A 27,991-nucleotide genomic window follows, 5' to 3' on the forward strand; every position below is an offset into this window, starting at 1 on the left:
CTAAGAAAACTGGGCAATCATGTTCCATCCTCATAAATAATCCACATGATCCATTATGGCAGGGGACATATTTCACCATCTAAGATTATAGTCACATAGAGGAGGTCCACATAACATGAGACTTAACCTTTTATAAAATTAAACATTATACCCCACCAAGTTTCTTGGGGTCCAATCTCTTAATGTTGTGAACAAATATTTTAAAAACAGGAAGATTGTTTTTATCATTGTGTCCTTGCTCTGGTGGTATACACAAGCAGAAAATCACATCTGACTCATGAATTCCCAAGCTGTAGGGTCAGGACACTGCTGTTTACTCATCTCAGAACTGGTGCTCTGGGCTTCAGAATCTGGGAAACATGGCAGTTCACGTGGCATGGAGTCTCTTCTGACTCAGAGAAGGTCAAAGAGGCGGAAAGAGTAAATGCCCTTCTCACTCCTCCCCCAAGACAGAAGTCAGCTCACACTCAGAAATGGCAATGGTGTTTGTGAATAAGCATCTCTGAATCCAACCCCACCTCCGAGGAGAACCTCAGAATAGAAGAGAACCGCCCACTTCCATACCCTGCCCACACGTAACAGAAAGGCTTGGGTGTTCCAATTTAGGGAAACAAATGATTGTGTGATCTATCATGGTCTCCAACTTGGAAAGGATTACCAGAAATGAATCATTATTTCTAGCTTATTAATACCAAGAGCTGCTTCTGATAACACAAAGGACCAGAGAAGAAGAGAGAGCTGGCAAATGCACATTCCTCAATTATTGGAGTTGATAATAAAAGTATAAACAGAAGCACGCTTCTGTCAATATTCTTCCAAGCTATAGAAACAGGCCAGGATTAAGTCTGGGTATATATGTGTCCTGCTGGAAGAAATTCCTAAATCCAAAATACACATGTCTAAAACAGAAAATTGTGGCTCTCATTACTCTTTACTCTCAGTAGGAAAATATTAATGGATCCTTCAGAGCACACAGCAGGCACATGACATTTTTTATTACTAGTGATCCAGGGAAATAATACATGTAATATGTCTATATCCTAGAAGCTTACCTTGCTGTTCTCATCAAAAAGGGCAAGAGACAGCTTCCTAGGTTCTAGTTCCAGTAATGGAGGAATAAAATGAACTAACTCCCACAGATAACAATAGTCAACTCTATTCAAGTTATTTAAAGAAAAACAACTGTGTGAAGGCTCTGGAAAATGACCAAAAGCAGGCAGAAGTGGAAGGACTGTGCCCCTTGGAAAAAGGGACTTGCACTGGGTAAGTTCCATATTTAGAGAGGTTTTTCCCCGAAGGTATTCCCCAGCTGTGTGCAGGTAAACTAAAATTCAAATAGAAAGCTGCAACCTTATCTTGATTCAAGGTATCACAGGAAGGACTTTGGGAGTGCCAGAGGGGCTGGAAATAAAAGGGTGAAATCCCAGAAACGAAGGAGCCACAGAGGGAGAAGCCCCCAGATCTACTCATACATTCCACTCAAGCACTTGCTGTGCACTGAGGAAAGGAGGGGTCTGCAAGGAGCACGTGGGCAGCAACAGCTGAAGGGATGAAAAAGTCGAGTAAAGCTATCAGCTGCTGCTCATAAAGGGGAGACAGAGCTGGATATTGAATCTTCCCGGGTTAGAGGGCTTTACTAAACATTGCTAGCTTTCCATTGAAACGGCAGAAGGGCCTTAAGAGTAAACAACCTATGTCCCAGGACTAATGAGTGAACAGATGGGGAACATACACATCATGGGAATACCAGAAGGGGAAGAAAGAGAGAAGAAATATTTGAAGTAATAGTGCGTGAGAATTTTCCAAAATTAACGACAGATACCAAACCACAGATCCAAGAATCTCAGAGACCATCAAGCAGGATAAATACCCAAAATCTACACCCAGGCACACTACATTCAAGTGGCAGAAAACCAAAGAAAAAGAGAAAAAAGAGAAAATCTTGAAAGGAGTCAGAGGAAAAAATACCTCATTTAGAGAGGGACAAGGATAAGAATTACATTGAACTTCTCATCAGAAACCAAGCAAACATGAAGAGAGGGGAGTGACATATTTAAGGGGATGGCTTAAAGAAAAAAATAAAAATAAAAATTATCCTTCAAGAGTGAAAGAAAAATAAAGACTCTTTCAGACAAACAAAAGCTGAGGGAATTTGTTGCCAGAAGACCAGCCTCGCAAGAAATGTTAAAAGAGTTTCTTCAGGGAGAAGGAGAATTATACAAGTCAGAAACTCAGGTCTGCATAAAGAAAGGAAGAGCCTTTAGAGAAGAAATAAATGAAGATAAAATCTTTCATGTTTCTTATTTTTAACTGATCTGAGAGATAACTGTTGGTTCAAATAAAAATAGCAATATTAAAAAACTAAAAATAGAGCTACCATATGACCCAGCAATCCCACTACTGGGCGTATACCCTGAGAAAACCATAATTCAAAAAGAGTCATGTACCACAATGTTCATTGCAGTACTATTTACAATAGCCAGGACATGGAAACAACCTAAGTGTCCAACGACAGATGAATGGATAAAGAAGATGTAGTACATATATACAATGGAATATTACTCAGCCATATAAAGGAATGAAATTGAGTTATTTGTAGTGAGGTGGATGGACCTAGAGTCTGTCATACAGAGTGAAGTAAGTCAGAAAGAGAAAAACAAATACCGTATGCTAATGCATGCATGTGGAATCTAAAAAAAAAAAAAAAAGGTTCTTCAGAACCTAGAGGCAGTACAGGAATAAAGACGCAGACGTAGAGAATGGACTTGAGGACACAGGGAGGGGGAAGGGTAAGCTGGGGTGAAGTGAGAGAGTGACATGGACATATATACACTACCAAATGTAAAATAGCTAGCTAGTGGGAAGCAGTTGCATAGCACAGGGAGATCAGCTCGGTGCTTTGTGTCCACCTAGAGGGGTGGGATAGAGAGGGTGGAAGGCAGATGTAAGAGGGAGGAGATATGGGGATATATGTATATGTATAGCTGATTCACATTGTTATACAGCAGAAACTAACACACCATTGTAAAGCAATTATACTCCAATAAAGATGTTAAAAAAAATAACAATGTATTGGGTGATTATAGCTTATGGATAAGTGAAACGAATAACACCAATGTTATAAGGGATGGGAGGGAGCAATTGGAAATATTCTCTTATAAGCTACGTGCACTACCTGTTATAATGTTATCTGAAAGTGGACTTCAATTAGTTGCAAATGTATGTTAACAAATTCTAGGGCAATCACTAAAAAAAAAAGTTTTAAGAAGTATAATTTACAAGCTAAGAGAGAAGCGAAAATTTAATCATATAAAACACTCAAAACCAGATAAGGCAGGAAAAAAGAGAAGATTTTTTTTAAAAAATGAAAGACAAATGTAGCAAATAGAAAACAGTAACAAGTATGGCAGATGTTAATCCAAATATATCAATAATCACTTTAAATGTGAATTGTCTAAATATACCAATTAAAAGATAGAGACTGACAGAGTAGATAAAAAATCAAGACTCAACTATATGTTGTCTACAGAAAACCCACTTTATTATAAAGACAGATAAAAGTAAAGGAGTAGAAAGAGAGATGCCTTGCTAATAATAATCAAAGCAAAGGTGGAGTAGCTATATTAATTTCAGACGAAGCCAACCTCAGAATAAGGAAAATTACTAGAGATAAAGATGGGCATTAATCATTAAGGGGTCAGTTCTCCAAGAAGATATAACAATCCTTAATGTGTATACACCCAACAACAGAGCAGCAAAATACATGAGGCAAAAAGACAGAACTGCAAGGAGAAATAGACAAAGCCAGTATTATAGTTGGAGACTTCAACATCCCTCTCTCAGTAATCAACAGATGCAGCAGGCAGAAAATCAGTAAGGACATAGTTGAATTGAACAGCACCATCAATCAACTGGATTTAATTGACATTTATAAAATACTTCATCCAACAACAGCAGACTACACATTCTTCTCAAGCTCACATGGAATAGTCACCAGGATAGACCACATCCCTGGCCATAAATAACACCTTAACAAATTTGTAAAGTAGAAATCATACAAAGTATGTCCTCAGACTAACACGGAATTAAACTAAAAATCAATAACAGAAAGATAGCTGGAAAATCACAAAATATTTGGAAATTAAACAACACACTTCTAAATAACACCTGGGTAAAAAAGGAGTATCAAGAGAAATTTTGATGAATTTTGAAAGATTCTGAAGGAAGAAAAATAAAAATACAACTTACCAATATTTGTGGGATGCAGTGAAAGCAGTGCTCAGAGGGAAATTTAAAACAATACAGCCACGTTGGGAAACAATTTGTCAGTTAAAAAAAAAACTAAACTAAGAAACTAAGCATGCAGCTACCACGGGATCCAGCAATTGAACTCCTGGGAGTTGCAGTCCCAGATAAATGAAGATTTACGTTCCCACAATAACCTGTACGTGAATGTTTGTAGCAGCTGAATTCATGAGAACTACAAACTGGAAACAAGGCAGCTGTACTTCAACAGGTGGAACGATTAAGCTAACTATGGTACCTCCACACCGGGGAGCACTCACTACTCAGCAATAACAAGGAACAAACTGGGTTTTTTTTTTTTAACTTTTATTTTTTTATTTTTGGCTGTGTTGGGTCTTCGTTGCTGCATGCGGGCTTTCTCTAGTTGCAGCGAGTGGGATCTACTCTTCATTGTGGTGCGCGGGCTTCTCATTGTGGTGGCTTCTCTTGTTGCAGAGCACAGGCTCTAGGCACGTGGGCTTCAGTAGTTGCAGCACACGGGCTCAGTAGTTGTGGTGCACGGGCTCTAGAGCGCAGGCTCAGTAGTTGTGGCTTATGGGCTTAGGAGCTCCGTGGCATGTGGGATCTTCCCGGACCAGGGATCGAACCTGTGTCCCCTGCACTGGCAGGTAGCTTCTTAACCAGGGAAACTGTTGATATGTGCAAGCACCTGGATGAATCTCCAGAGAATTATACTGAGTGAAAACAGCCAGTCTCAGTTTCATACTGTATCGTTTCATTTACATAACATTCTTGAAATGACAAAATTATGGAAATGGAGAACAGATGAGTGGTTGTCAGGGGCTAAGGAGGAGGTGATGGTGGGAGGGGAGTGGGTGTGGCTCTGAAGGGGCAGCGTGAGGATTCCTTGTGCTGATGAAAATGTTCTGTGTCTCCACTGTATCAATGTCAATATCCTGGTTCTGATATTGTACCAAAATTGTGCAAGATGTTACTATTGAGGTAAAAAGTATAGGGTACAGGGCTCTCTCTGTATTATTTATTACAACTGCATGTGATCCTATAATTATCTCAAAATAAAAAGTTTAAGAAAAAAAAAAAGTTTAAGAAAAAAACAAAAAAATGATACAGGTGTAGTTTACATGGGTATGTGCACTGGTCAATACTGATCTGTATCCTTAAGATCTGTGCATTTTACTGTAGGTAAATTTAATCTCAGTTTTAAAGAAATGATGTAGCCTCCTAACCACCTAATTGACTACTTTTTAATACAGCAGAGCAAAATGGTGCTCACAATAAAGAATTTGAGGTACAACTTGCTAAATACCGTAATTTCCTTTTTTTTTTTTTATAAATTTATTTTATTTTTGGTTGCATTGGGTCTTCGTTGCTGCCTGCAGGCTTTCTTTAGTTGTGGCGAGCAAGGGCCACTCTTCATTGCTGTACTCGGGCTTCTCTTGTTGCGGAGCACGGACTCTAGGCACGGCACGCAGGCTTCAGTAGTTGTGTCTCGCAGACTCTAGAGCGCGGGCTCAGTAGTTGTGGCGCACGGGCTTAGTTGCTCTGCGGCATGTGGGATCTTCCCGGATCAGGGCTCGAACCCGTGACCCCTGCATTGGCAGGTGGATCCCCAACCACTGTGCCACCAGGGAAGCCCATGCCATGATTTCTGATAAATATTTCTCGTGTGTGTTCCTTAGAGACTTAACCTAACTTGAACAAACTCCAATTGATATTATATTAAATTATTTCTACTTTCTAATCATGCATATAGTCTTGGAACCAGTTTGAGTAATACTGTTGGAAATATATCCAGGAAGAGTCCTCAATATCTTGAGTAACCCTTCTTTTATGCCACTTGTATTAATAGATATATTTATGGAACAATGGCAATCATTTATTAGGAGATGGAATGTTTCATAAAAGAAATCATTTGGGAATTCCCTGGTGGTCCAGTGGTTAGGACTCTGCACTTCCACTGCAGTTGGCCTGGGTTCCATCCCTGGTCGGGGAAATAAGATCCCGCAAGCCACGTGGTGCGGCCAAAAAAAAAAAAAAAAAAAAATTCGAAAGGGAGAAAACTTAAAAAAAAATTTTAATATTATGAAGCAAAACTGCGTTCTATAACATATAGGTCTATTCAACATACCACAGAAGTTTCCTTTATGATCAGGCGTAACATTTATAAATTGTGAAATCTTAAAACTATTTCTAATAAGCAAAACTAATTAGAAAACTAAAGATGTTGGCTGAAAAAATTTTAATATATTTCCTTAATCAATGGAAGCTTCTTTTTATTATTTAACTAGTAACTTAAAATTTCAGTATTTCTTGAAGCTTAATACTTTACAGATTCTTTGGGTAAAAGATGAGCGTTCCATGTAATTATAAGCAGTTTTTTTTTTTTTTACCATTTTTTATAATCCTGTCAGAGAGAAGGATTTCATCATAAGTATATTTCCCAGAAGTAACTGGGAATATTAGAACCATAGAATATTAAAACTAGAAGGTCCTGAGAGAAATTTTTGTTCAACCATCTCAATATATACAGAAGAAAACTGGAGTCTGGGAAGATGAAATCTCTTGCCCATGGCCACAAACTGTGCCAGTTACTGTGTATTCAGGAAATGTTTATTTAGCGCCCTCTACTGGAAAGCCCTGTGAAAGAGGCTGAGGACACCACAGTGAATAAAAGGGACAAAAACTCCTAGTGTCGGTAGTTTATATTCTAGTGGGAAGAGAAAGACAAATAAATTGGTAAAATATATAAACCGTGAAATAGGCATTCGTGTTGGAAAGGAAAATAAAGCAGGGAAGGAGAGAAAGTGTTGCAGAGGGAGATGTAAATATAAATGTAAGGTAGTCCAAGAAGCCCTAAGGGATCAAATGACATTTGAGCAGATATAAAAGATGTAAGGGGGAGGGTCACATGGGTGAAGGATGAGGAACTTTCCGGGCAGAGGGAACAGCCAGTGCAAAGGTCTGGGGAGACTCACGCTGGGCCTGTTCCAGAAAGAGCATGGCGGCCAGAGTGGCTGGAACAGAGTTGGGAAATGGAGGAGTAGGAGACGGTACCACTGTGCTGAGGAGGGACCCATGAAGGACCTCGCGGGCCTTTGTGAGGATTCAGCCTTCGCTCTGTAAGAAATGGGGAGCTATTTAAGGTTTCTGAGTAGCAGAGTGACCTAATCTAACTTTGGTTCATGTGGAGAATAGACAGTAGTAGGGCAAGAATTAACACAGAGACCAGTTAGGAAGCTTTGAATTAATCCAGGGGAGATGTTTGGAACCAGGGTAGTAGCTTGTGAGATGGGGTCAAATTTTTTTTTTGAAGAATGGTTATATCATTTATTTATTTATTCATTTATTTATTTATTTATTTTTGGCTGCATTGGGTCTTCGTTGCTGCGCGCAGGCTTCTCATTGCAGTGGCTTCTCTTGTTGCAGAGCACGGGCTCTAGGCATGTGGGCTTCAGTAGTTGCATCACTCAGCCTCAGTAGTTGTGGCTCGCGGGCTCTAGAGCACAGGCTCAGTAGTTGTGGCACACGGGCTTAGCTGCTCCGCAGCACGTGGGATCTTCCCGGACCAGGGATCAAACCCGTGTCCCCTGCACTGGCAGGCAGATTCCTAACCACTGCACCACCAGGGAAGTCCCTGAGAAGGGGTCAAAATTTTTTTTTTTTAATTTTGAAACCACTCAAGAATCCAAATTTTTAATTTATTCAAGCAGTATTAAGATTATTCAAAGGAAAATGTCAATACACCTAGAACTGGATCACACCATGTTTCAAAAATATAGAAATAAATGACTGTGAGCTTATCAACTTGATACATAGATATATGTTCCAGTCAATGTTCTAGATGGGATAACAACTCCAAAGTCCTTCCTTTAATGTTACAAAATAACATTTAAAAATGAACAAATGACTTAGATTTTAGGATTGGGGTCACTAAAATAAGACTGGTCATCCAAAATTTGTATCCTACTCATAAACTGAATGTAATGATATGCTGACTCATGGTGCTAGCTTTTCTTCATAATAGAAACATGTCATTTTTGAGAATTATCAAAGCTACATTTAAAGAGGAGAGCACGATAGGAATGCGGAAAAAAATCTTTTCTTCCTAGAAATGTCTAGGCAATTGGCAAAGAAAGGAGGAAAAAACAGTCTGAATATTAAATTCAGATTGGCCACAAGTGATCAGCTTTCCACATTTGCAAAATACAATACCTGTATCATCTCTACTGAATGTTACTGAAAATGAAAACAGCGTTAAATACAACGGTAGAACACTGCTTAGTTTAGAAAAACTCTTTCAGAGAATCCTATTTGTTAAGTATTTTCACTTAATATAGACCTGATCCATTCATTCACCATTCACTTAATATACACTGGATTCATTCACGCCATAGTGTTTATATTCTAAAGTAACGAGTCTACTACTTGTAAGCGCTCCATCTCTCACAGCGTCAATACTTATGTATACTCTGAGACTAGTCTTTGGATTCCTTTTCTTCCTCTGAGTCCCGTGACCGCTTCCGGATATTCAATGAACCTTCTGTTTGCAATGAACGGTGCAGTAGCAACAAGAGCATCTCTAAATCCCTGAGGTGTGATTTGGAATAGTACTGTAGCATCCTTCTGGCTTGGTGATTTGTACAATGTTGCCAACCTTTGCTTCTGGTCCCAATGAAAGATTAGTCGTATTGTAGCAGCATGCCCCCAACTTTCCCCCACTGCAGGAACCAGCAAGGCCTGATTTTTATCAATCTTTGTTGTCATCTGATTGGTTAAAATTACAGCTAATCTGTGGTTATTTGCAAGGGTGATCATTTGCTGCGCTAGGCCATTTAGTAATTGAGTACGAAGGGATAGGTCATCTAGGTCATGATGAAAAGGAAAAGCAATACCGTCCACTATCACTAATTGAACCTTTGAGTGTTCTGAAAGGAAGTCTGGAAGCAGATAAACTTGTGCCAGTAGCTCTGTGTAGTCACGACAACGAAAATAATAAATATGGGAAAGAATATTTTCAAGAGTGAAATCCTGCAAAGCTTTTGGGCGCTCTTCCACTCCTCCAAAACATTCTCGTATCTGCACATCTACTGCCAACTGCATACTGTCAAGAGAAAGAACATAATTGTGTTTTTCCAACACCTGGTGCACCACAAATTTCTGTTGTTTTGGTTAAGGGTACGCCACCCCCAAGAATATTATCTAGTGCTGAACAGAAGGTAATTATGAAACTCTGGGTATGCTCCTGCTCAAGAAGTTCCAGTGCTGTACACTTCTTGGCCTGACTCAGCTGTACCAGAATAACTTGTTTTATTTGTGAGACATTCTCTTCTTATAATTTGCAGTTTCTAAGGCTTCCTCTTTAGATATCCCAACTTCTTTGCTGAGCTCGGAGGGTTTCACCTCTAGGAGTTCCTCAGCAGTCTGGAAACCTGCAGACACCAGCTTCACCCGCACCGCTGGGGATAGGGGCAAACTCACTAAATCCCGCTGCATTTCAAAGCCGAACACCAGGGGTCAAATTTTTGAAAGTAGAACCAAGAGAGAGCAAATGGCAGAGGTAGGACTAGAACCAGGTTTCTGAGGCTTAAGTTTTCTTTTTGATGCACCATGTTGCTGAATTATTTTGTAAAGTTGAAGAGAGTATCCCCAAGAAATAATTTGATTTCTGAGTCACAATTAAGGATTAGAGTTGTAATTTTTAGTATGCAGCTGAGGCACAGCTCACAATCACTCTGCCAAGAAAACTTTTGTAGTTAGAAGTGCCCACATTTGTTATGTTGACCCATCAGAAGGAAGGGAATTTTAATTACTTGAGCTTTGTGAGTTGCTGCATTGATCCTCGATTTAAAATATAAGTCTGAGGGGGCTTCCCTGGTGGCGCAGTTGTTGAGAATCCGCCTTCCAATGCAGGGGACACGGGTTCGAGCCCTGGTCTGGGAAGATCCCACATGACGCGGAGCAACTAAGCCCGTGCGCCACAACTACTGAGCCTGCGCGTCTGGAGCCTGTGCTCCACAACAAGAGAGGCCGCGATAGTGAAAGGCCCGCGCACCGCGATGAAGAGTGGCCCCCGCTTGCGGCAACTGGAGAAAGCCCTCGCACAGAAATGAAGACCCAACACAGCCAAAAATAAATAAATAAATTAATTAATTAAAAGAAAATATGAGTCTGAAATTGCACTACAGTTGTTAAAAAGACAGGCAAGTAGGCTCATCAAGTTAAACCTGCATTAGAAATGAACATCTGTCCATATTCATCACCTGCAGAGCGTATGTATGTCCTGCCTAAGCTTATTTGAAAACATGGTTCACTAAAAGTGACACATTTCCCAGATATCAAGCTTTGTACACTGTGCATCATTTCTCAGTGCAGAAGTTAGATGCCCAATACATTGCTTTGTGTGCAAACATAATATTTACATCCAGCTTAATAATTCAAGAAATTTCATCTAACGCATCAAGTTCAAACACCCAGCCTAGGCTCAGTGAGCAGTGCTGGGAAGCACGGATGCAGGAACTTGAAGTTCACAAGTGCCTGAAGGGGCACATGAGCTCATGACTGATGGCTAACAACCCTTCCTTCCCAGCTTCACGTCACCAGCCCGCAAGTTCTGATCTGTGTTTTCATGAAATTTAAGTATCTAATCAGTACATTTGTTTCACAAGTATCCTAAATTTTATTAGGAAAAAAATGTTAACACATAAAATTAGAGAGAATAATACAACGAATGCTGTTCTAACCATCGGCTAGATCGAACAATTAACACTTTACCATATCCGCTCTATGTGTGTAAGTATGTATGTATGTATCCAATTATATTGCTTCGCCATTTTAAAGCATATTATTTTATCCCTAAATAAATATCTCAGATGCATCTGCAGAAAATAAGGATATTCTCCTTCATAACCATGACTATTATCATAACTAAGAAAACGGATACTAGTTCTCTCACAGCATCTAATACACAACCTGTATTAAAATTTCTAAAATTGTCCCTCAATCTTGTTTTCAGACGGAATCAAGGTTCATGGTTTATATTTGACTAAGCTCTTAGTCTTTTAATCTAGAACAGGAGCCCTTTATTTTTTTCTGTTATTGACTTGTGTTTAAGAGACCAGCTTACTTATGTTATATCTGGATTTGTCTGATTGCTTCTTCATGATAACATTTAACTTGTTTCTTTCTTCCTTGTGTTTCCTACAAACCAGATGATACAGTGAAACCAAATCATGAGCATTGGAAGCAGTGGACTCAGTGAAACAGACTACCCTCCCCTGTGTGGGTGAACATCCTCCCATCCGTCCACGACGTGAACAGAGCAAAAGGTGGAAGAAGGAAGGAGGAATTTGCTCTTTTTTCCTGCCTCACTGCTGAGCTGCAACATCTCGTCTCATCTGCTCTGGCCTGGCTCCCCTGGTTCTCAGGCCTTCACACTCAGACTGAATCACACCACCAGCTTTCCTGGGCCTCCATAATCCATAAGCTTGCGGACAGCAGACCTGGGGGCCTCTCAGCCTCCATGATCACATGAGCCAATCCCTCATAATGAATCTCCATAGATAGATAGATAGATAGATAGATAGGTAGATAGACAGATAGACAGACAGATAGATAGAATGGATAGATAGATAGATAGATAGACTGGGGAGATAGAAGAGATAGATAGGAGAGAGAGAATTAGATATAGATAGATAGATAGATAGAGATAGAAGAGATAGTCAATAGATAGATGATAGATAGATAGCCTTTTGGTTCTGTTTCTCTGGAGAACGCTCACTAAGACACAGATAGACAAATAACCTCCCCAAGTGCGCAAGAGAAATGCCATTAAATTCTTACAATCCAACCACTCATTTTCCATGACCTTACACGTCTTATTTTATCATCTTTTTCATCTCAAAATACTTTTATTATAATTTCATTACAGGTCAGTGTTTACAGACTGATTTACACTGAATGCATTTCAGGTAAGCTGTTCCTTAACCACAGATGGGAAAGCAGAATAACCACGTGGATGGGCTGCCTCCAAATCCAACTCTTGCCTATAGACTGAAATATCCTTAGTGGAATTTAGACACTAATGACCTTTAATTCCAAACAGCCTGGCTATCCTTGATCTTATCTTCTTGAACTTTGACTTTTATTGTCACATTTGCAACCTTCTTACTGGGGTCAGCAGCGCTGTCACTAAACACAAAAACTAAATATGAACATTTTTATGCCTAGAACAGAGGCTCACATGGTAGGTGATTAAATATCTACTGTAAGGAAGTAGATTTTAAAATATACATGCTTTATTTATTTTTAAGTTTTATTTTTACAAGAAACAAAGAAAAAGAAAATGAAACGGCTAAAGAAATTATATATAAAGAAATTACATATAAGGAAACTATGGGAATAGCCTCTATATCCTACTGTTGGCTGGTTCAAAAGCTCACAAGGGCCTTATGTTATAACATATCGGGTAAGTCCTCCCCCTCGGACCTCTGATAGCCTCCGGCAGTGTCGTAAAATATTCAGTATCACGTGAAATCTCTTGTCAACTTTCAAAGCTGTGAACTCCTTTATGTCAGCTTCCACTACAAAATAATGGCCTGAAAATAAAGATATTAATGCTAATTGTTATCAGGACAACTTTCAGGATGAGTCTTTAATGTATTACATTATGACTATGAATGGCATTAATCACTTTTTCCTATCATTATCCAACCACAGTGAGAACTGGTATTCTTGCTAAAATAATAATTATTCTTTCAACTGAAGTTGCATAATATTTACTGTAGCATTTCAGAAATGTAACCCTGCTTATTATATCACTGGCTATCTGCTGGTATCTTTTGAACAATTCACTTTTCAAGACGCGATATGGTAGTGGTTAAGAGAATGAAACCCACAGCAGCTTTATCACTTAACTGAATGACCTTGGACAAGTAACTTAAGCCTTCTTTGCCTACTCTGAAAAACAGGAATAATAATAGTACACAACTCATAAGGATGCTGTGAGGGCTAAAGCCCTTAGTACACTATCTGGCACATAGTAAGTGCTATAGTATAAGCATGAACAACTGTTATCACTACTATTCTAATTCTGAAAATATTGGATATCATTCCATAATAGACTCTAATGCTGTATTTCTCAGCCTCGGCACTATAGACCTTTTAGGCTAGATGATTCTTTTTTTGTCAGGGCTGTCCTCTGCATTATAGGGTACTTTAGCAGCATCTCTGGTTTCTACTCACTAGATGCCAGTAGCACCTCCAATCCCAGCTATAACAACCAAAAATGTCTCCAGAGATGGCCAAATGTTCCCTGGTGGGAAAACTGCCCCTGATTGAGAACTACCTCTCTAGAGTTAGAAGTTTCTGGAATTAATCTTGTCTCATGTTTAGTTACATTCCAAACAGTTGACATGTACACATATATATACTCTCATTTTACCTTTGGTTTCCTTTGTTTCTTCATCAATAAATCTGTGATAGAGATTTCTGGCCACAGAACTCATAGACTTTTTTGGTTGATGTAAGATCTTATATTTACTAACTACTGCCTTGTTGATTTCTTTAATAACATCATTAATTTGACAATAGGTTAAGCGTGATTTCATGTACCTGTAAAAAAGAAAATGATTAATTTTTCTAAAGAATCATCATACACAATTGTTTTCTTTGCAAAACATTTACATATGATGACTTTATACAGTAGCAAAGCTATTAGTATTCTATATAAAAAATTTTATACCAACTTCCAAATAAACCAGACACATCTCAACCGTTGAAAAATTAGAGACCACAATATATTAGTGCTTATCTTCCCTAGTTATGTCTGGATACATAAGTTCCTATTCTTCACCTACAGAATTAACATTACAATTTAAAATAGGCTTTCAGACTCTGATTCAAATAGACTGATTAATTGCAAATAGAAGTTTATTTAAATATTTTTAAATGTTTGTGAGCAAGGGAAAGAAAAATTTAAATATTAATAAATTATATAACTCATGCCACTCTAGTTTCCTGCAAAAATGGATCTGTTCAGAGAGAAAAAGAAAAAGGAGGAGGAAGAGGGGGAAGAGAAGATGAAGGATGACAAATGTGACAACAAAGATGACAAAGCTGATTGAGACGAAGAAGAACTGATGGTGCAGGGGCTGCAAAGGGACGAAGGGGCCCGGAAGTTAAGCTGCACAGCTGGCCGGCAGAGGAGAACTACAGGCAGCCTCGACGGACAGCTCACTATTCATTCTGAACTCAAATGCCCTTAAGCATTGTCTCTTTCACTCTAAAGCCCACTCTTCCAATCCAATCTCCCTCCTGCCCGTCCTCCCAGTCACCAGAGTCTTAGACTATAAGAATAGGAGACCCTTGATTTTGAGTGGTCTGTACAGACCAAAAACAAAATTTTCATCATCTGCTTCAATTTTTCCCTTCAACAAATCATGGATTCATTATGTTAAACTCTGTCCTTCGCCTCTATTCAAAGGGGCAGTTTTCTAATCGAAACTTCCTTAAGATAAAATAATATATAAATATGTTTAAAGGAAAATGTTCTTATTGACCAAAACCCATTCATTTTCATTATTCCCTTCCTTTCTAGATTCATTTTCACCACTCATTTTTCTAACCACAATTTCCACAGTTGATGCCACAGCTCAACACAATGCAATTCCTTTAAATCATGTGAACTATTTCCTAATTTCCTCAAAACAAGTGCCAATGTTTTCCACTTTAATTCCATCTCAGTATTAATTTTTTAAAGATAAATAAAGTCCCATGCTTGGAACACATTCTTCCTTACCCTAATCTTCTAACTTCTCGTTATTTAACGAATGACTTCTCGTAGTCATTCGTTAAATAACTCCTTAGTTTAAAAATGAATACTCTACCATGACTATTCTAATATCCTCCCTTCAAGGAAGCATTTTCTGAAGACCCTTCTATTCCAATGTTCTCACAGCCATTTGTTCTTCTCTTTAGCTCAGCCGATGGGCAACAACAATAACAACAACAATTTAAAAAACTGAATAGCATCAAACAGAATTTTGGTGACAATAAAGCTGTCAATAAAGGAAAGGACCAAGTGACCAAATCAAACAAACAAACAAAAACACTAAAGAGAATTGTCAGCCTCATTCCTAGTCTCAGAACAGTGAAACTGCCAGATATTTTTCAAGTGGCTACTATGCATATGAAAAGATGGTCAACATCCTATGTCATCAGGAAACTGAAAAGTAAAACAATGAGGTACATTATACTTACTAGAATAGCTAATAGAAAAAAACTGACAAAACTAAATGCAGGTGAGTACAGGGAACAACAGGAACTCTCACTCTGCTGGGAATGCAAAATGGTACAGCCACTATGGCAGACAGTTTGACAGCTTCTTACAAAGCTAAACAGTTTTACCATAGGATCCAGCCATCACACTCCTAGGTGTTGACCCAAGTGAGCTGAAAACACGTCCACCCAAAAACCTGCACGTGAATGTTCACAGCAGCTTTAGTCATAATTGCCCCAAACTGGAAGTAACCAAAATGTTGTTCAACAGATGAATGGATAAACAAACTGTGCTACATCTACACGATGGAATATTAGTCAGCGATAAAAAGAAATGAGCTATCAAGCCATGAAAAGACATGAGGGGAACCTTAAATGCATATTATTAAGGCTACAGTGTATGACTCCAACTATATGACACCCAGGAAAAGGGAAACTATAGAGACAGTAAAAAGATCAGTGGCTGCCAGGGGCTCAGGGGGCAGAGATGAGAGGGTGGCATACAGGGTATTTTTAGGGCAGTGAAACTATTCTTATCATGGTGGACACATGACATTACGCATTTGTCAAAATCCATAGACTGTACAACACAAAGAGTGAACCCCAATATAAACTACAGACTTTAGTTAATATCTAGTTAATAGTATCTAGACTGGTTTATCAATGATAACAAATGTACCACACTAATGCAAGACGTTAGTAATAGGGGAAACTGTTTTCAGGTATGAGAATAATGTACTATCTGCTCAATTTTCCTATAAACCTAAAACTGTTCTAACAAATAAAGTTTATTAATTAAAAAACAAACAACAAAATCCAGATGGACAACTCTCAGACAAGTAAAATAATCATGCCCTTTGCCCCAGGGATTCTCCTCCTAGGACACTATCTCAAGGGAATAAGGAATTATAAAATAGACTTGTCCAAAAGAAATTTCATTGTGCCATTCTTCATAACAATGCAATCAACCCAAATATTTAATAAGATCATGCTTAAATAACTTATAGAGTAGCCACACAATAAAATATTATACAACTATTAAAATCCAAGTTTTCCATGATAGTTAATGATGGAAAAATGCTCATGATAAAAAAAAAGTAAGTAAACTATATTCACAGAATAACTACACTGTTGTAATGACAATCAGAAACAACTTGTTATGTAGGTGAAATTAAAATATAGAAGGAAATACTCTCTCTTGTCTGAGTGGTGGAATTACAGATGAGTTATCTTCTAACAACAAACATTTTCTAACAACGTGCATTATTTGTATAAGAAAATAATGAGAAATGTAATAATATAAAGCCTAGAAGTTAATAAGTAAAGGCCTGGAATTATGAGAGTTTAAAAACATGGATTTCCATAATTGGTTCCCCATCAATGTCATCTGTGAAGAGCAAAGGTGCCCTCTCTCAGGGGAGGCATCCTGTCTTATTCACCCTGTATTCTTTTCCTCAGTGACCCAGACCCCAGAATAGAGCACAGACTCAAACAAGTGTGTGGCATAAGTTAATGGACAAATGGAAACCAAACAAACACAGCACTCTCTGTTCTAACTGTCAAACCTATACAACACACTCACTTTCCTTAAAATTATAGCAAAACTGAAGCTACTTCTGAAATGTAACTGGATAAATCTGTATCATAAAATGACCCTGAGAGGACTCAGCAACAAACTGACCCATCTCTAGATCTCTCTATGAAAAGGTTTTACAACTAAACAAAAAACATAGTTTTAAACGTCTTCAACAAAAGATTTCCTGCATTTTCACAGTGCAACGTAAAACTATTTTAGAAAAGATCGATGTTGGAACACAGCATGTTACAATTAATATAATCTAGGCTTATACTTATCAACATGTATGTTGATTATTAAAGAGCTGAATTTATCTTAAAGTTTATCTTAAATACTTACGCAGGAATGCCATTAAACTCATCAGAAGTTATAAATGGCATTTCTTTAACATTTTTTTGTTCTTTGGAGGGCTTCTTTGTGGGTGCAGGTTCCTCAACTTTGACTGGTTCTTCAGGGTCAAGATCTGATCCATTAACACTACAGAATAGAGATGCACAGATGTACAGGTAATCGTCAGAATTCTGCAGCATACCAGAAAGCTTTGCAACTGAAAATGATCAGTATCAAACACATGATTCATCTTGTTATAAGTTTATAGCCAACCTTTTTTTCTATCCCTACCATTAATGCTCATGAAGATCTGAATAGTGAGAATGCTAAAAAATCAAGTCCCTAAATTTTCAGTAATATAATTGTTCTTTACACACTCAAAACATGGTGTAAGTAGAACATGTGCCAAACATCTTCATCAGTTATCCCACTGGCTCCTCAAAGTCAATATGCGTAAAGTTGAATTTAATTTCTACATGGCTTTTCTTCCTGACTTCCCTATTTCTGGACATGGAAACATCAATCACCTTATATTTCTATCTTTCTAATTTATCCCATTGGTTGCTAGTACAGTAAGTCCCCTACATACAGATGAGTTCCGTTTCAAGAGTGCGTTCGTAAGTCCAACAAGGTAGTCTATGTACCCAACTAACACAATCAGCTACATAGTACTGTCCTGTAATAGGTTTATATACTTTTCACACAAATAATACCTAAAAAACACACACAAAAAATAAAGAACACATTTTTAATCTTACAGTACAGTACCTTGAAAAGTACAGTAGTACAGTACAACAGCTGGCGCTTCTTAGCAGTACCAGCTATATCACCGCTGCTTTTACTCTCGTTTCTAGATATCCTGGGCTTGAAATAAAGATACTGTACTGCTGTACTCTATACAATACTGTACTGTACAGCAAAGTACACAAAAGCACAACCACTTGTAGAGGATGCACGCATGTGGCAATGTACGCCAGACACGTGAACTAACTTACATGACTGGACATGTGAACGCATGTTCACATCTTTGAAAGTTTGCAACTTGAAGGTTCGTAAGTAAGGACTTACTATATCAATCCTGCCTGCTACAGACTCATTTTAGTTGCCAGCAATGAGCATGGGTCACCCTTGGCTCAGTCCTGCCCAATTTCTGGAGTCAATGAGAAGCCTAATATAGCTCCTACCCACAAGCAAATAGAGTCTACAAATAGGCTATATCTTCTAGGTTGTTTAACTGCCAAGGAAGGAATGGAGCCCTGTTGCCAGCAGCAAGTCAAGCGATAAATGAAGACAGGATACAGGAAAGAGAAGATCCAACCCAGGAGCAAGGGAAGGGAATCCCAGGAAAGAAAGGGAAGTGAGATCCCAAGACGACAGCTGAGTACCAGACACAGAGGGCAACCAGGCCTGACTGAGGCGGTGTGATGAGGATACGGCCACGTGGTGGGTTGTCAAGATGAAGATGCCCGATGTCACGGTAGCATGATCCTTACATGAATCCTAACCTGAGACTCCACGGTAAGCCTGGCTGATTCTTACCTGTACTTGCTTATCTTTAGGCCCTGCTGTGTCTATCAACTGAAAATAACCATTTCTACCTATAGAAAGGTTCTGCTGTGGCCTGGCCCTAAAAGCTGACGCTAGGCCATAGTGAGTTTAGAAGAAAATTCCTCCTATTCCTCGGGCCATATTCCTGCTGGGTAGCCAATGTCCAGCCTAACAACCCTGGCAGATATCCTGTGATGATCTCTGTTCCTAGCATTTATTCATGACCTTGCCCACTAATTTTCTCTTCTTGGAGTGAAATTCCAAGGTACCCTGACATGCAAGGGACTCTGTTGAGCTTATCTGTTCCTGGAGACCTTCAACTATCAGCAGCAACATGGCTCTTTTCCTACACAGCAAGGTTCGTGCCTTCCTTTCAGTTTTCAAACTTAAGCAGTATGTTGTTTGTGGAAACACATACGCAAAACTGTGATTATCATAAACTCCAGGATGATTACCTCTTTGATAGAGGGAGGGTCTGCAATAGAAAAAGTGCTGTAGGTACTGGTAGTGTCCTATTTCTTTTTCTTTTTTTTTAAATTTTATTTATTTATTTATTTATTTATTTATGGCTGTGTTGGGTCTTAGTTTCTGTGCGAGGGCTTTCTCTAGTTGTGGCAAGTGGGGGCCACTCTTCATCGCGGTGCACAGGCCTCTCACTATCGTGGCCTCTCTTGTTGTGGAGCACAGGCTCCAGACGCGCAGGCTCAGTAGCTGTGGCTCACGGGCTTAGTTATTCCGTGGCATGTGGGATCTTCCCAGACCAGGGCTTGAACCCGTGTCCCCTGCATTGGCAGGCAGATTCTCAACCACTGCACCACCAGGGAAGCCCCCTATTTCTTAATCTGACTGGTGGATATGCTGATGTTTATCATGCTTCTTTAATTTACACTAATAATACTTTAATTACTTTTCTGTATATATGATACATTGGAAAGTTAAAAAGTTAAGTTAGCCATGGAATGTTTTTATATACTTGGAGCCCCCTTTTAGAAATACAATTTTGTAAATCAACTATACTTCAATAAAGTTAAAGGAAAAAAGAAATACAATTTTGGGCAGAGGACTGGAGAGATGGGAGTGGAGAAATACTGGAAAGACAAAACACAGGAGCTCCCAAATCATGAAGACAAAAGATGACAGAAGACCTCATGGAGCCAGACAATCAGAGGGAGGGCAGGGACAGACAACACCCCGCAGAGGCCGAATGGACGGCTGGGGCTACGAGACAGAGAGACAGGTTGAAGATGCCGAGTTCCTGTCTAGGTGATGGGTGGGTAACAAGGAGACAGTTTAGTCTTAGACACGCGAAGCTGGAGGAGAGAACAGCTCATTCATGAGATTCCCAGCAAGCGATTAAAACAGAACTAGATGCCAAGTCAAGGCCAGAGTTGGACATTTGAGAGCATTAATAATGGTGCTAAGTAAGCGTGAGTAAAACAGAGCTTTAGGACATACTTGTAATTTAAAAGAGGGCAGAGAAAAAGGAGGCAGCCTAGTCGAAGATGTAGGATGACAACTAAGAAAGCACAGTGGCAGTGCAAATAACAGAATTTCAAAAAGATGGGCAGCAAAATAATATCTGAAAAGAATCAGGGATGAAGAGGTATTTTTTACCTCTTTGTGACCTTCAAGCAATCATTTTCATAAGTATGGTAGTAATTAACAGCCAAAGGCTAGGTTTTAGGGGCTTCAGGAAAAGGGCAGGCACAAACATACACTGGCAGGGAACAGACAGAGGTAGGACAGTACTTTGAGGGTAATAATAGAGCTAAGCTTTTGTTCCTTGAGCTGTTTTTAAGATGGGAAGCTCATTAAGTTTAGTTTTACCCTAAGGCAGTGGTTCTCAAGGGTCAGAGGAAATTCTGCCCCCCAAAAGACATATGGCAATGTCTGGCGACATTTTTCATTGTCACAACTGGGTGGAGGGGTGGAGGTGGGAGGGGATACAGGGGGCTACTTGGAAGAGGTAGTTGGAAGAGGGCAGGGATGCTACTAAACATGCTATTTTCACAAAAAAGAATTATCTGACCTAAAATGCCAATAGAGCCAAGGCTGACAAACTCTGCTCTAAGGGAAAGAAATGAGAAAAAGTAGAAAAAGACAGTCTAGAGGAGACTTACCCTTGGGAAAGAGGGGGGACATTTTTCCCAGAGACTGTGGGATAAGAAAACTGGTAAAGATGGGGGAAAGACTATTTCTTGTATAAGTAACAAAACAACCCAAAAAAACCCTGGATAATCACTAACAAAATTGCAAGTATATAAAAAAGCAAAAAGATTTGAAGTGTTTGTTTTAATAGTTTTATAAAACCAGATAGTAAAAATAATTATAAACACACTTACAAGTTCTGGGTTACTGTTACTTGAGGCAAATGGGGAGGAATGTTTTCTTTGAGATGTTCCACATCTTTATAATCTTCTTCAAGACATTCAAAGAGTTCCTAAAATAAAAAAAAAAAAAGCTCACAAATAAGCATCTGTCCTGCCTGTGTGTGTTTTAACATGTTAGACAGAACATGAAAGGGGCTTCCCTGGTGGTCCAGTGGTAAAGACTGGGCGCTCCCAATGCAGGGGGCCCAGATTCGATCCCTGGTCAGGGAACTAGATCCCGCATGCTGCAACTAAGAACTCGCATGCTGCAACAAAGATCCTGCATGCGGCAACGAAGATCCTGCATGCTGCAACTAAGACCCAGCACAGCCTAATTAATTAATTCATTAATTAATGAATTAATTAATGAATTAATTAATTAATTATTTTAAAAAGAGCGTGAAAGACTATGTACCACAATCACAATGATTCTGAGTATTCAAAAAGCAGAGCGGTGGAAAAGCATTGAATACAGCAATATTTAAAAAGAGCCCTTTGGTTTCTCAAGCTGATTTTGGACGGCGATATATTTTTTTTCTCTACTGGATTTTTTCAGAGGACAATTGTTAGAATAACATTACAACAGACAGGGTTGACATTCATGTCTTTCTAAAATACTTTAACCTTGGGAAGTAACTGAAAAGTATATGAAAGATTTATGTTTCTCATTCTGGTAAAGTGCTTTTGTTGACTTAGCAAACATTCCCCAGCACCAGAGTGATAATGCATTCCCGGAATGCAACGATGAGATACTGCTTGGAACGGCTTTCATATATTCCAGCTTAATGAAAATTCCTACTTGATCATAACCACTTTCATTTTGTGTTGTCTTTATTTAACTTTCCCTAGAACTTGAGGTTATGAACTCACGCAAATTTAATAAGAAAAATACTCTGTACCTTCAGATTCCCGTCATCTGATTTTCAATCATAATGTAAACAAAAATTCCAAATAGTCTTTAACCCTGAGTTGAACATTCTCAAAACCCACACCTAACCCTGGGCATTCTTGGGCAGGGTAGAAGTGAAACCATTATTGGTTTCTGTTTTGAATTTGTATAACATCTTTCTTTTAAACAGATGAATGATGTTCAGAGATACTAATTTCGTTTCAACTGATAGTAGCATAGGCACAATCATGCCCAGTCCCAGAGCTGAAAAATCTTTACAGACATTGAGGATTATAAGGCTTAAAAAGGACCATAGAGGCCACCTTGAATATATCAATGGCTCTAAGAGCATGAGGTAACTACGGTACAGACTGAGTATTTTCCCATCCCATCAGAAAAGTACACTAGCACTTTGATTAGGTGAAGGCTTATTTAGAATAAAATGTGTGTGTGAATGAGGCTCAAGTTTTTCTTTGCTTGAGAATCCTTATACTATATTCTATAGAAATAGAGAAATGCAGAATAGAAGGGACCCAAGAAATAGTTCAGTATGACCCATTACTTTTCAAATGAGGACGCTGAGACCCCAAGAGGAAAAATGACCTTCTCAGGGTGGCAGAAGGTGCTTCAGGGAGCCAGCGTGAGAATCCACATCTCCAAACCCCAGGGCAGGCATTCCTCCTACACCACACTCCCAGGAGATCATTTATTTAAATTAAACCTACCAAGAATTATTTAGGAGAGATTTCCCTGGTGGTGCAGTGGTTAGGAATCTGCCTGCCAATGCAGGGGACATGGGTTCAATTTCTGGTCTGGGAAGATCCCACATGCCACGGACCAACTAAGCCCATGCACCACAACTACTGAGCCCACGCATCGCAACTACTAAAGTCCGCATGCTCTAGGACCTGCGTGCCGCAACTACTGAGCCCTCGTGCTGCAACTACTGAAGCCCGCACGCCTAGAGCCCGTGCTCCGCAACAAGAGAAGCCACTGCAATGAGAAGCCCGCACACTGCAACGAAGAGTAGCCCCCGCTTGCCGCGACTAGACAAAGCCCACGCACCACAACAAAGACCGAACACAGCCAAAAAAAAAAAAAGAATTATTTAGGAAATATTCCTTTTTAGTAAATAGATTGGCTACCACCATGGAGGAAGAAACACATCTGGAACTCTGGAGTCCTTTAGACTGGGAAAATAAAATGCAAATGGCACTCTTTACCGTTAATAATAACTTACAAAGCTAAGAACATTATAAACTTAAAGAATCCTTAAGAATTCCCTGGTGATTAGGGAGTCTGTATCTATTGCCTTTTTATTTTGTTTTTTTCACTAGAAAACCATTACCTTGAGTGAACTGTTGGTTTGTTCTTGATACTGAATTTCCAATTCCAATTTATTTAGAAGTTCATTTACTACAATGATCTCATCTCCTATTTTATTTAATATAGTCTTCAGGGTAGGTTCTTGCCCTATTAATAAACAAAGATAAAATGGAAAATAAAATGTATAGAAAAGCAAAAAACATACATGTATCCAACTGAACTCTTGGGACAGAGCTCTATCTTAAAGCGACACTGAGGGTTGAGAAAGAACTATTGTTTCAGCCCCTAAGAACTGTCTCTATGGATAATCTTAAGAACTCATTTCTAAGTAATATGAAAAAAAAGGAAGGGAGAGATAATTACGCTGTATCCCCTGAATCTTTTGCTTCTGGAGAACTGTTCCACTAATAAAACACCTAGAAATGCTAGATAAAATACACACCCCTTTACATGCATAGTTGAGCTCTTATGAGAAAAAGGTAAATCACCAAGGGCTTCCACATGAAGAGCGAACCACAGACCAGGCAGTACGTGTCAGCCGATGCTGCAGCAGCCCTAATGGTGGTGGGGTGGGGGACGAGGTACAGAGTAATGCTGGAGAGAGGAGGCCGTCACTCTCAGCAACCTAATATATTTGGTTTTAATGGGGATAAGAGCCAAGGCTTTGGGACTTCAAAGCACAGGATGCTGAAAGTGAGAATCCCAAACGAGGCCAGGATCCCTCTTCATGGGCTGTATCTTCAGTGAATGTGTAAACCTGAAAAATTCTAATCACTGGCCAGGAAGATAAGCTTATGTTTTGGACTGGCCTGCAAGTATGGGTGGGAGGCAGTGGAGAGTAGCCTGCTCTCAGATTCCCAGCCCCACCTCCTAGTCCCTCTCTCTAGCTTCCTAGATACGAGGATGGGAAAACCAGAGTCCCCTCCTCCCTAGAAATAAGAGAAGTAGTAAAAAAAAGAATTTTTAAGGGCAGATCAAAAGCACAAAAAGGAAAACTATCCTCACAATCAAATCTTTCCATCTTCACTTCTAGCAACCAAATCATGAAATACACATAACTGAAAACATCATGTGACCACATCTATAGATTACAGATGCAGTAGAGTGAAATGGCTAAAGCCTCCAGGTCTGAAGTCAGAGACACCATTACCTGCCCTCAGAGAGTTACTGAGAAGTAGGAAAGTACATATAAGATGGGCGAGCACTGTGCTTGGAACCTAGTAAAGCACTCAGTAAAGGCAAACTACTATTAATCGACATAATCTAATAAAGCAATGCAAATTGCATTTGACAGTAGGTTCATAACAACTAAAAGAAATTAACAAGTAAGTCAGAGTATTGATGTCTTTGCTGAGATTAATTACAGGGGGTAAAACAACTAGTTGGATATACTGGTATCACAAATAACTTAGTCACCTAAATTTTAGGGCCTTGTTTGCTGATTTGTAGTAAAATAAATTCACTAAGCAAATTCACTACTTTTGATAGTAGTGATCTAGTAAATTACAGCAGCCAAAGTGGCAAACAAATTACTAGGTTTTCCTAAATAGGCCATGGAACCAAACAGACAAATTGTTCTCCCCACGTACAAATGATGGTTACCCAGTGTGTAGTTATCTAACAGGTCAGACTGCTTCATCCAGGCTTCATGCTTTGATGGGGTCATTTGAATTCAAGGTTTGATCGTTTAACAGATCTCTAAATTATATTTTTCCAATAGTAATCATGCCCTCAGAAAGAGAATCTAAAGAAGACTACTTATTAAAAACCTAAAGGTCCTTTTTCAGATTATTCAATAAAAGTGGCATAGAAGAAGACAAGTACTACACTGGGAATCAGGACACAAAACCTGTAGTTCCAACTGACTACCCATGAGTTGGGGGACCGGGGCAAGTAACCTGACTTCTGAGCCTCAGTTTCCTCATGTGAGAGACCAGGGGGCTTGAGAAGATGAACCCACAGTCCCTTCAGCTTTAACTTTCTACAGAATATGTCAGCCACCAACTGTAAAATGGATGAGGCTCTTTATTAGTAGTTCCCAACAAGAGACATAGAATATCAAAGTCTCAGAAGGACATGGATAATCTGAAAGGACATTCCAACAGTATAATTTCATATTTGAATTTTTTTAAATTATCAATTCATAACACAAACTACAATAAAAGTTCAACAGGATCTTCCCAGCAGATGGAATTCCACCTATCAATAAATCTTTAGCTTTCCTAGATATGGTTGGGAAGTACATCGTTTTTGTAAACAATATTTTTCCAGACTTCACAAGGATCTCCTACTTCTCTGCACTTCCATTGCATCATCCACTTTCAGCACTTCAAAATATCTTGGAAGATGGTTACAATTTACCAGTTTCTGGATGTTTAAAAAATTGACTTCATTTTCAATTAATTGTTTCCTAGTGATATATATTGATCAGCTTCCTCCAAAGCAGTCTGTAAGATGCGTTATGGGCTACTTCTATCTCTGTGGATCTTTTCCACTTCTGGTTTTTTCCTTGTCTTTTAGTATCTCTACTTAGCTCTAGAACTAGGAACACTAAATCACCTTCAAATCTTACTATTCTGCCTTGTGTGTCTCAGAAAAACATAAGTAAATAAATATAATTAATAGCTAGTTCATTGTTCAATGTAACTTACATTTTAGTACCCTCTGCAATATTCAAAATACTGAGGGCAGACTGTTTTAAGAATCACCATTCGAAACTTAAAATTACCTTTCTAAGATACATTCACTTAACCAGGCATAAGATATCAAAGTGGGACAATAATCATAACGCATTTTATATGTACAAAGTCAGTGGAATCTGTTTTACTTACCACAATTTCTTAATGACAGAGTTTTTTTAATATTGCCAATCTTTTCATTAATATGAGAGCATAATTGTTCCAGATCTGAGGAGGCCATCCTTTAAGCCTCTGAAGAAAAAGATATACATTTATAAAAAAAGAGAAGCCAGACAAATTTATATTCACTTTCAATATCCAAGAATGGTAAATACCCAGTAAGTCACATCTCCCTGAAAAGAAAGTACAAAAACTCAAGAGCAATATCTTTCAATTCTACAAAATTCAGTTTCTGTCCAAAGTCCAGTACTGACTTGTCTTAGAGCTTTCTGTAGTTAATGCATCCCAAACCAGGGTACAGGGGATAAGCCTGTGCCATTTCCTTATAGATTTAAGGGGACAAATGCCTTTACTTACACATAAAGACAACATTGGTATTTTCTTTGACAACTCAAAGACCCAAGAATTTTAAGGAAAAACACAGAAAGTTCAAAGAAACGGGTCCAGGTAAGCATTTCTCCCATGCTGCTGGGTTTGGGCCTTTACTATTTGGGGTCGGTAAGGAGGTGGAGGGAAGGGAGGAAAGAAATCAGGTACTACTCACTTCGAGGGTTGATGAGGTCTAAAGCATCCACCGCGGCTAACCAGGCGAAGCAAGGTCAAGCCCTCTCTTCCGCCCCACGCGGCACCGCCCCGAGCCCCCCACCCCGCCCAAGCAATGCCTTCCGCCCGCTTCCGAAGGCGGGATCCTCAACACCAGACTCCAACCTCGTGCGGGTCCGGGAGCAAAGGGCCCACTCAGTGCGGTCGCGAGGCGGGAAGACCCCTCCAGTCTCCACCGGAAGCCCAGGATGGCGAGACCCAACTCCGGGAGCGAAATTCAAACTGCCCGCCGGGTCTTGGTACCGCGCAAGCGCACATCAGCGCTCCCGGAACACTGCTTAGCGGCCTCTTGCGTTTCCAGGTTTACCCAGGGCCGCAGCGGAGCGGGGCCGGGGGCGGGGCAGTGGTGCGGGGGCGGGGCAGTGGTGCGGGGCCGCGCCGGGGAAAAGGCGGGGCTGGGTTGGCTCGGGCGCGAAAGGCTGCCGGGACAAGTGCCCCTCCTACTCCCTGCCGTAACGGGTGATTTCAGGCGGTCACCCAATCCTGACCGTCCAGCAGCCAGGGCCAAGCGCTCGGGGGATCAAATCGCGAGCTTAAACTGGGTCTCCAAATTGGCTGCACATTAGAATCACCAGGGCAGCTTTTACAAATTCCAGTGTCTAAGCCGTACCCCAAATCAGTGAATTCAGACACTCTGTAAGTGGATCCCAAACCTTAATATTTTTAAAAACACCAGCCACTTCCAAAAAGCAGCCAAGTGTGTGAGCTGTAAGACTGAGACACCCTGTCTTCGTGGAATTTAGTGTCTGTAAGGGCAAATGCAAATTAAAAAAAAAAAATTCCCTGTTGGTCCAGTGGTTATGACTCTGTGCTTTCACTGCCGTGGGCAGGGTTTGATCCCTGGTCGGGGAACTGAGATTTCCCCCAAGCCGCCTGGCACCGCAAAAAAGAAAAAAGGGGGGAAAAAGTTTAATTCCCCTTGTTGAAGAAAAGGGGGGAAAGCATCCCAGGG

At 39.6% G+C, this 27,991-nt stretch overlaps 1 protein-coding gene and 1 pseudogene across 2 annotated transcripts; both read right to left on the minus strand.

Annotated features, from left to right (window-relative positions):
* Positions 1-5,766: 5,766 nt before the first annotated feature.
* LOC309639752 (DNA repair protein RAD51 homolog 3 pseudogene) lies at positions 5,767-12,004 on the minus strand (annotated as a pseudogene). The gene has a single exon. The product of its transcript is annotated as a DNA repair protein RAD51 homolog 3 pseudogene (transcript).
* Positions 12,005-12,538: 534 nt separating this feature from the next.
* On the minus strand, positions 12,539-27,376 carry SKA1 (spindle and kinetochore associated complex subunit 1). The gene is made up of 7 exons (XM_082417356.1): positions 27,145-27,376; positions 26,410-26,508; positions 23,601-23,725; positions 21,337-21,434; positions 17,456-17,593; positions 13,706-13,875; positions 12,539-12,860 (listed from the first exon to the last, which is right to left on the minus strand). Exons 2-7 carry the CDS (start codon positions 26,495-26,497, stop codon positions 12,712-12,714), a joined length of 768 nt encoding a protein of 255 aa, XP_082273482.1. The 5' UTR covers positions 26,498-26,508; positions 27,145-27,376; the 3' UTR covers positions 12,539-12,711.
* Between the last annotated feature and the right edge of the window lie 615 nt (positions 27,377-27,991).

The sequence above is a fragment of the Balaenoptera physalus genome, assembly GCF_965194825.1.
Source record: "Balaenoptera physalus genome assembly, chromosome: 12".
In the NCBI taxonomy this organism is placed as follows: Eukaryota; Metazoa; Chordata; class Mammalia; order Artiodactyla; family Balaenopteridae; genus Balaenoptera; species Balaenoptera physalus.

Bases quoted from the DNA above. Each gene is read 5' to 3' on its own strand.
- SKA1 (XM_082417356.1), bottom strand. From the start codon at position 26,497: ATGGCCTCCTCAGATCTGGAACAATTATGCTCTCATATTAATGAAAAG. The intron at 21,435-23,600 runs GTAATGGTTTTC...TTTTTATTTTAG, and splicing joins AAACCAACAGTTCACTCAAG to GAACTCTTTGAATGTCTTGA. The intron at 17,594-21,336 runs GTAAGTGTGTTT...TCTATTCTGTAG, and splicing joins GTAACAGTAACCCAGAACTT to TGTTAATGGATCAGATCTTG.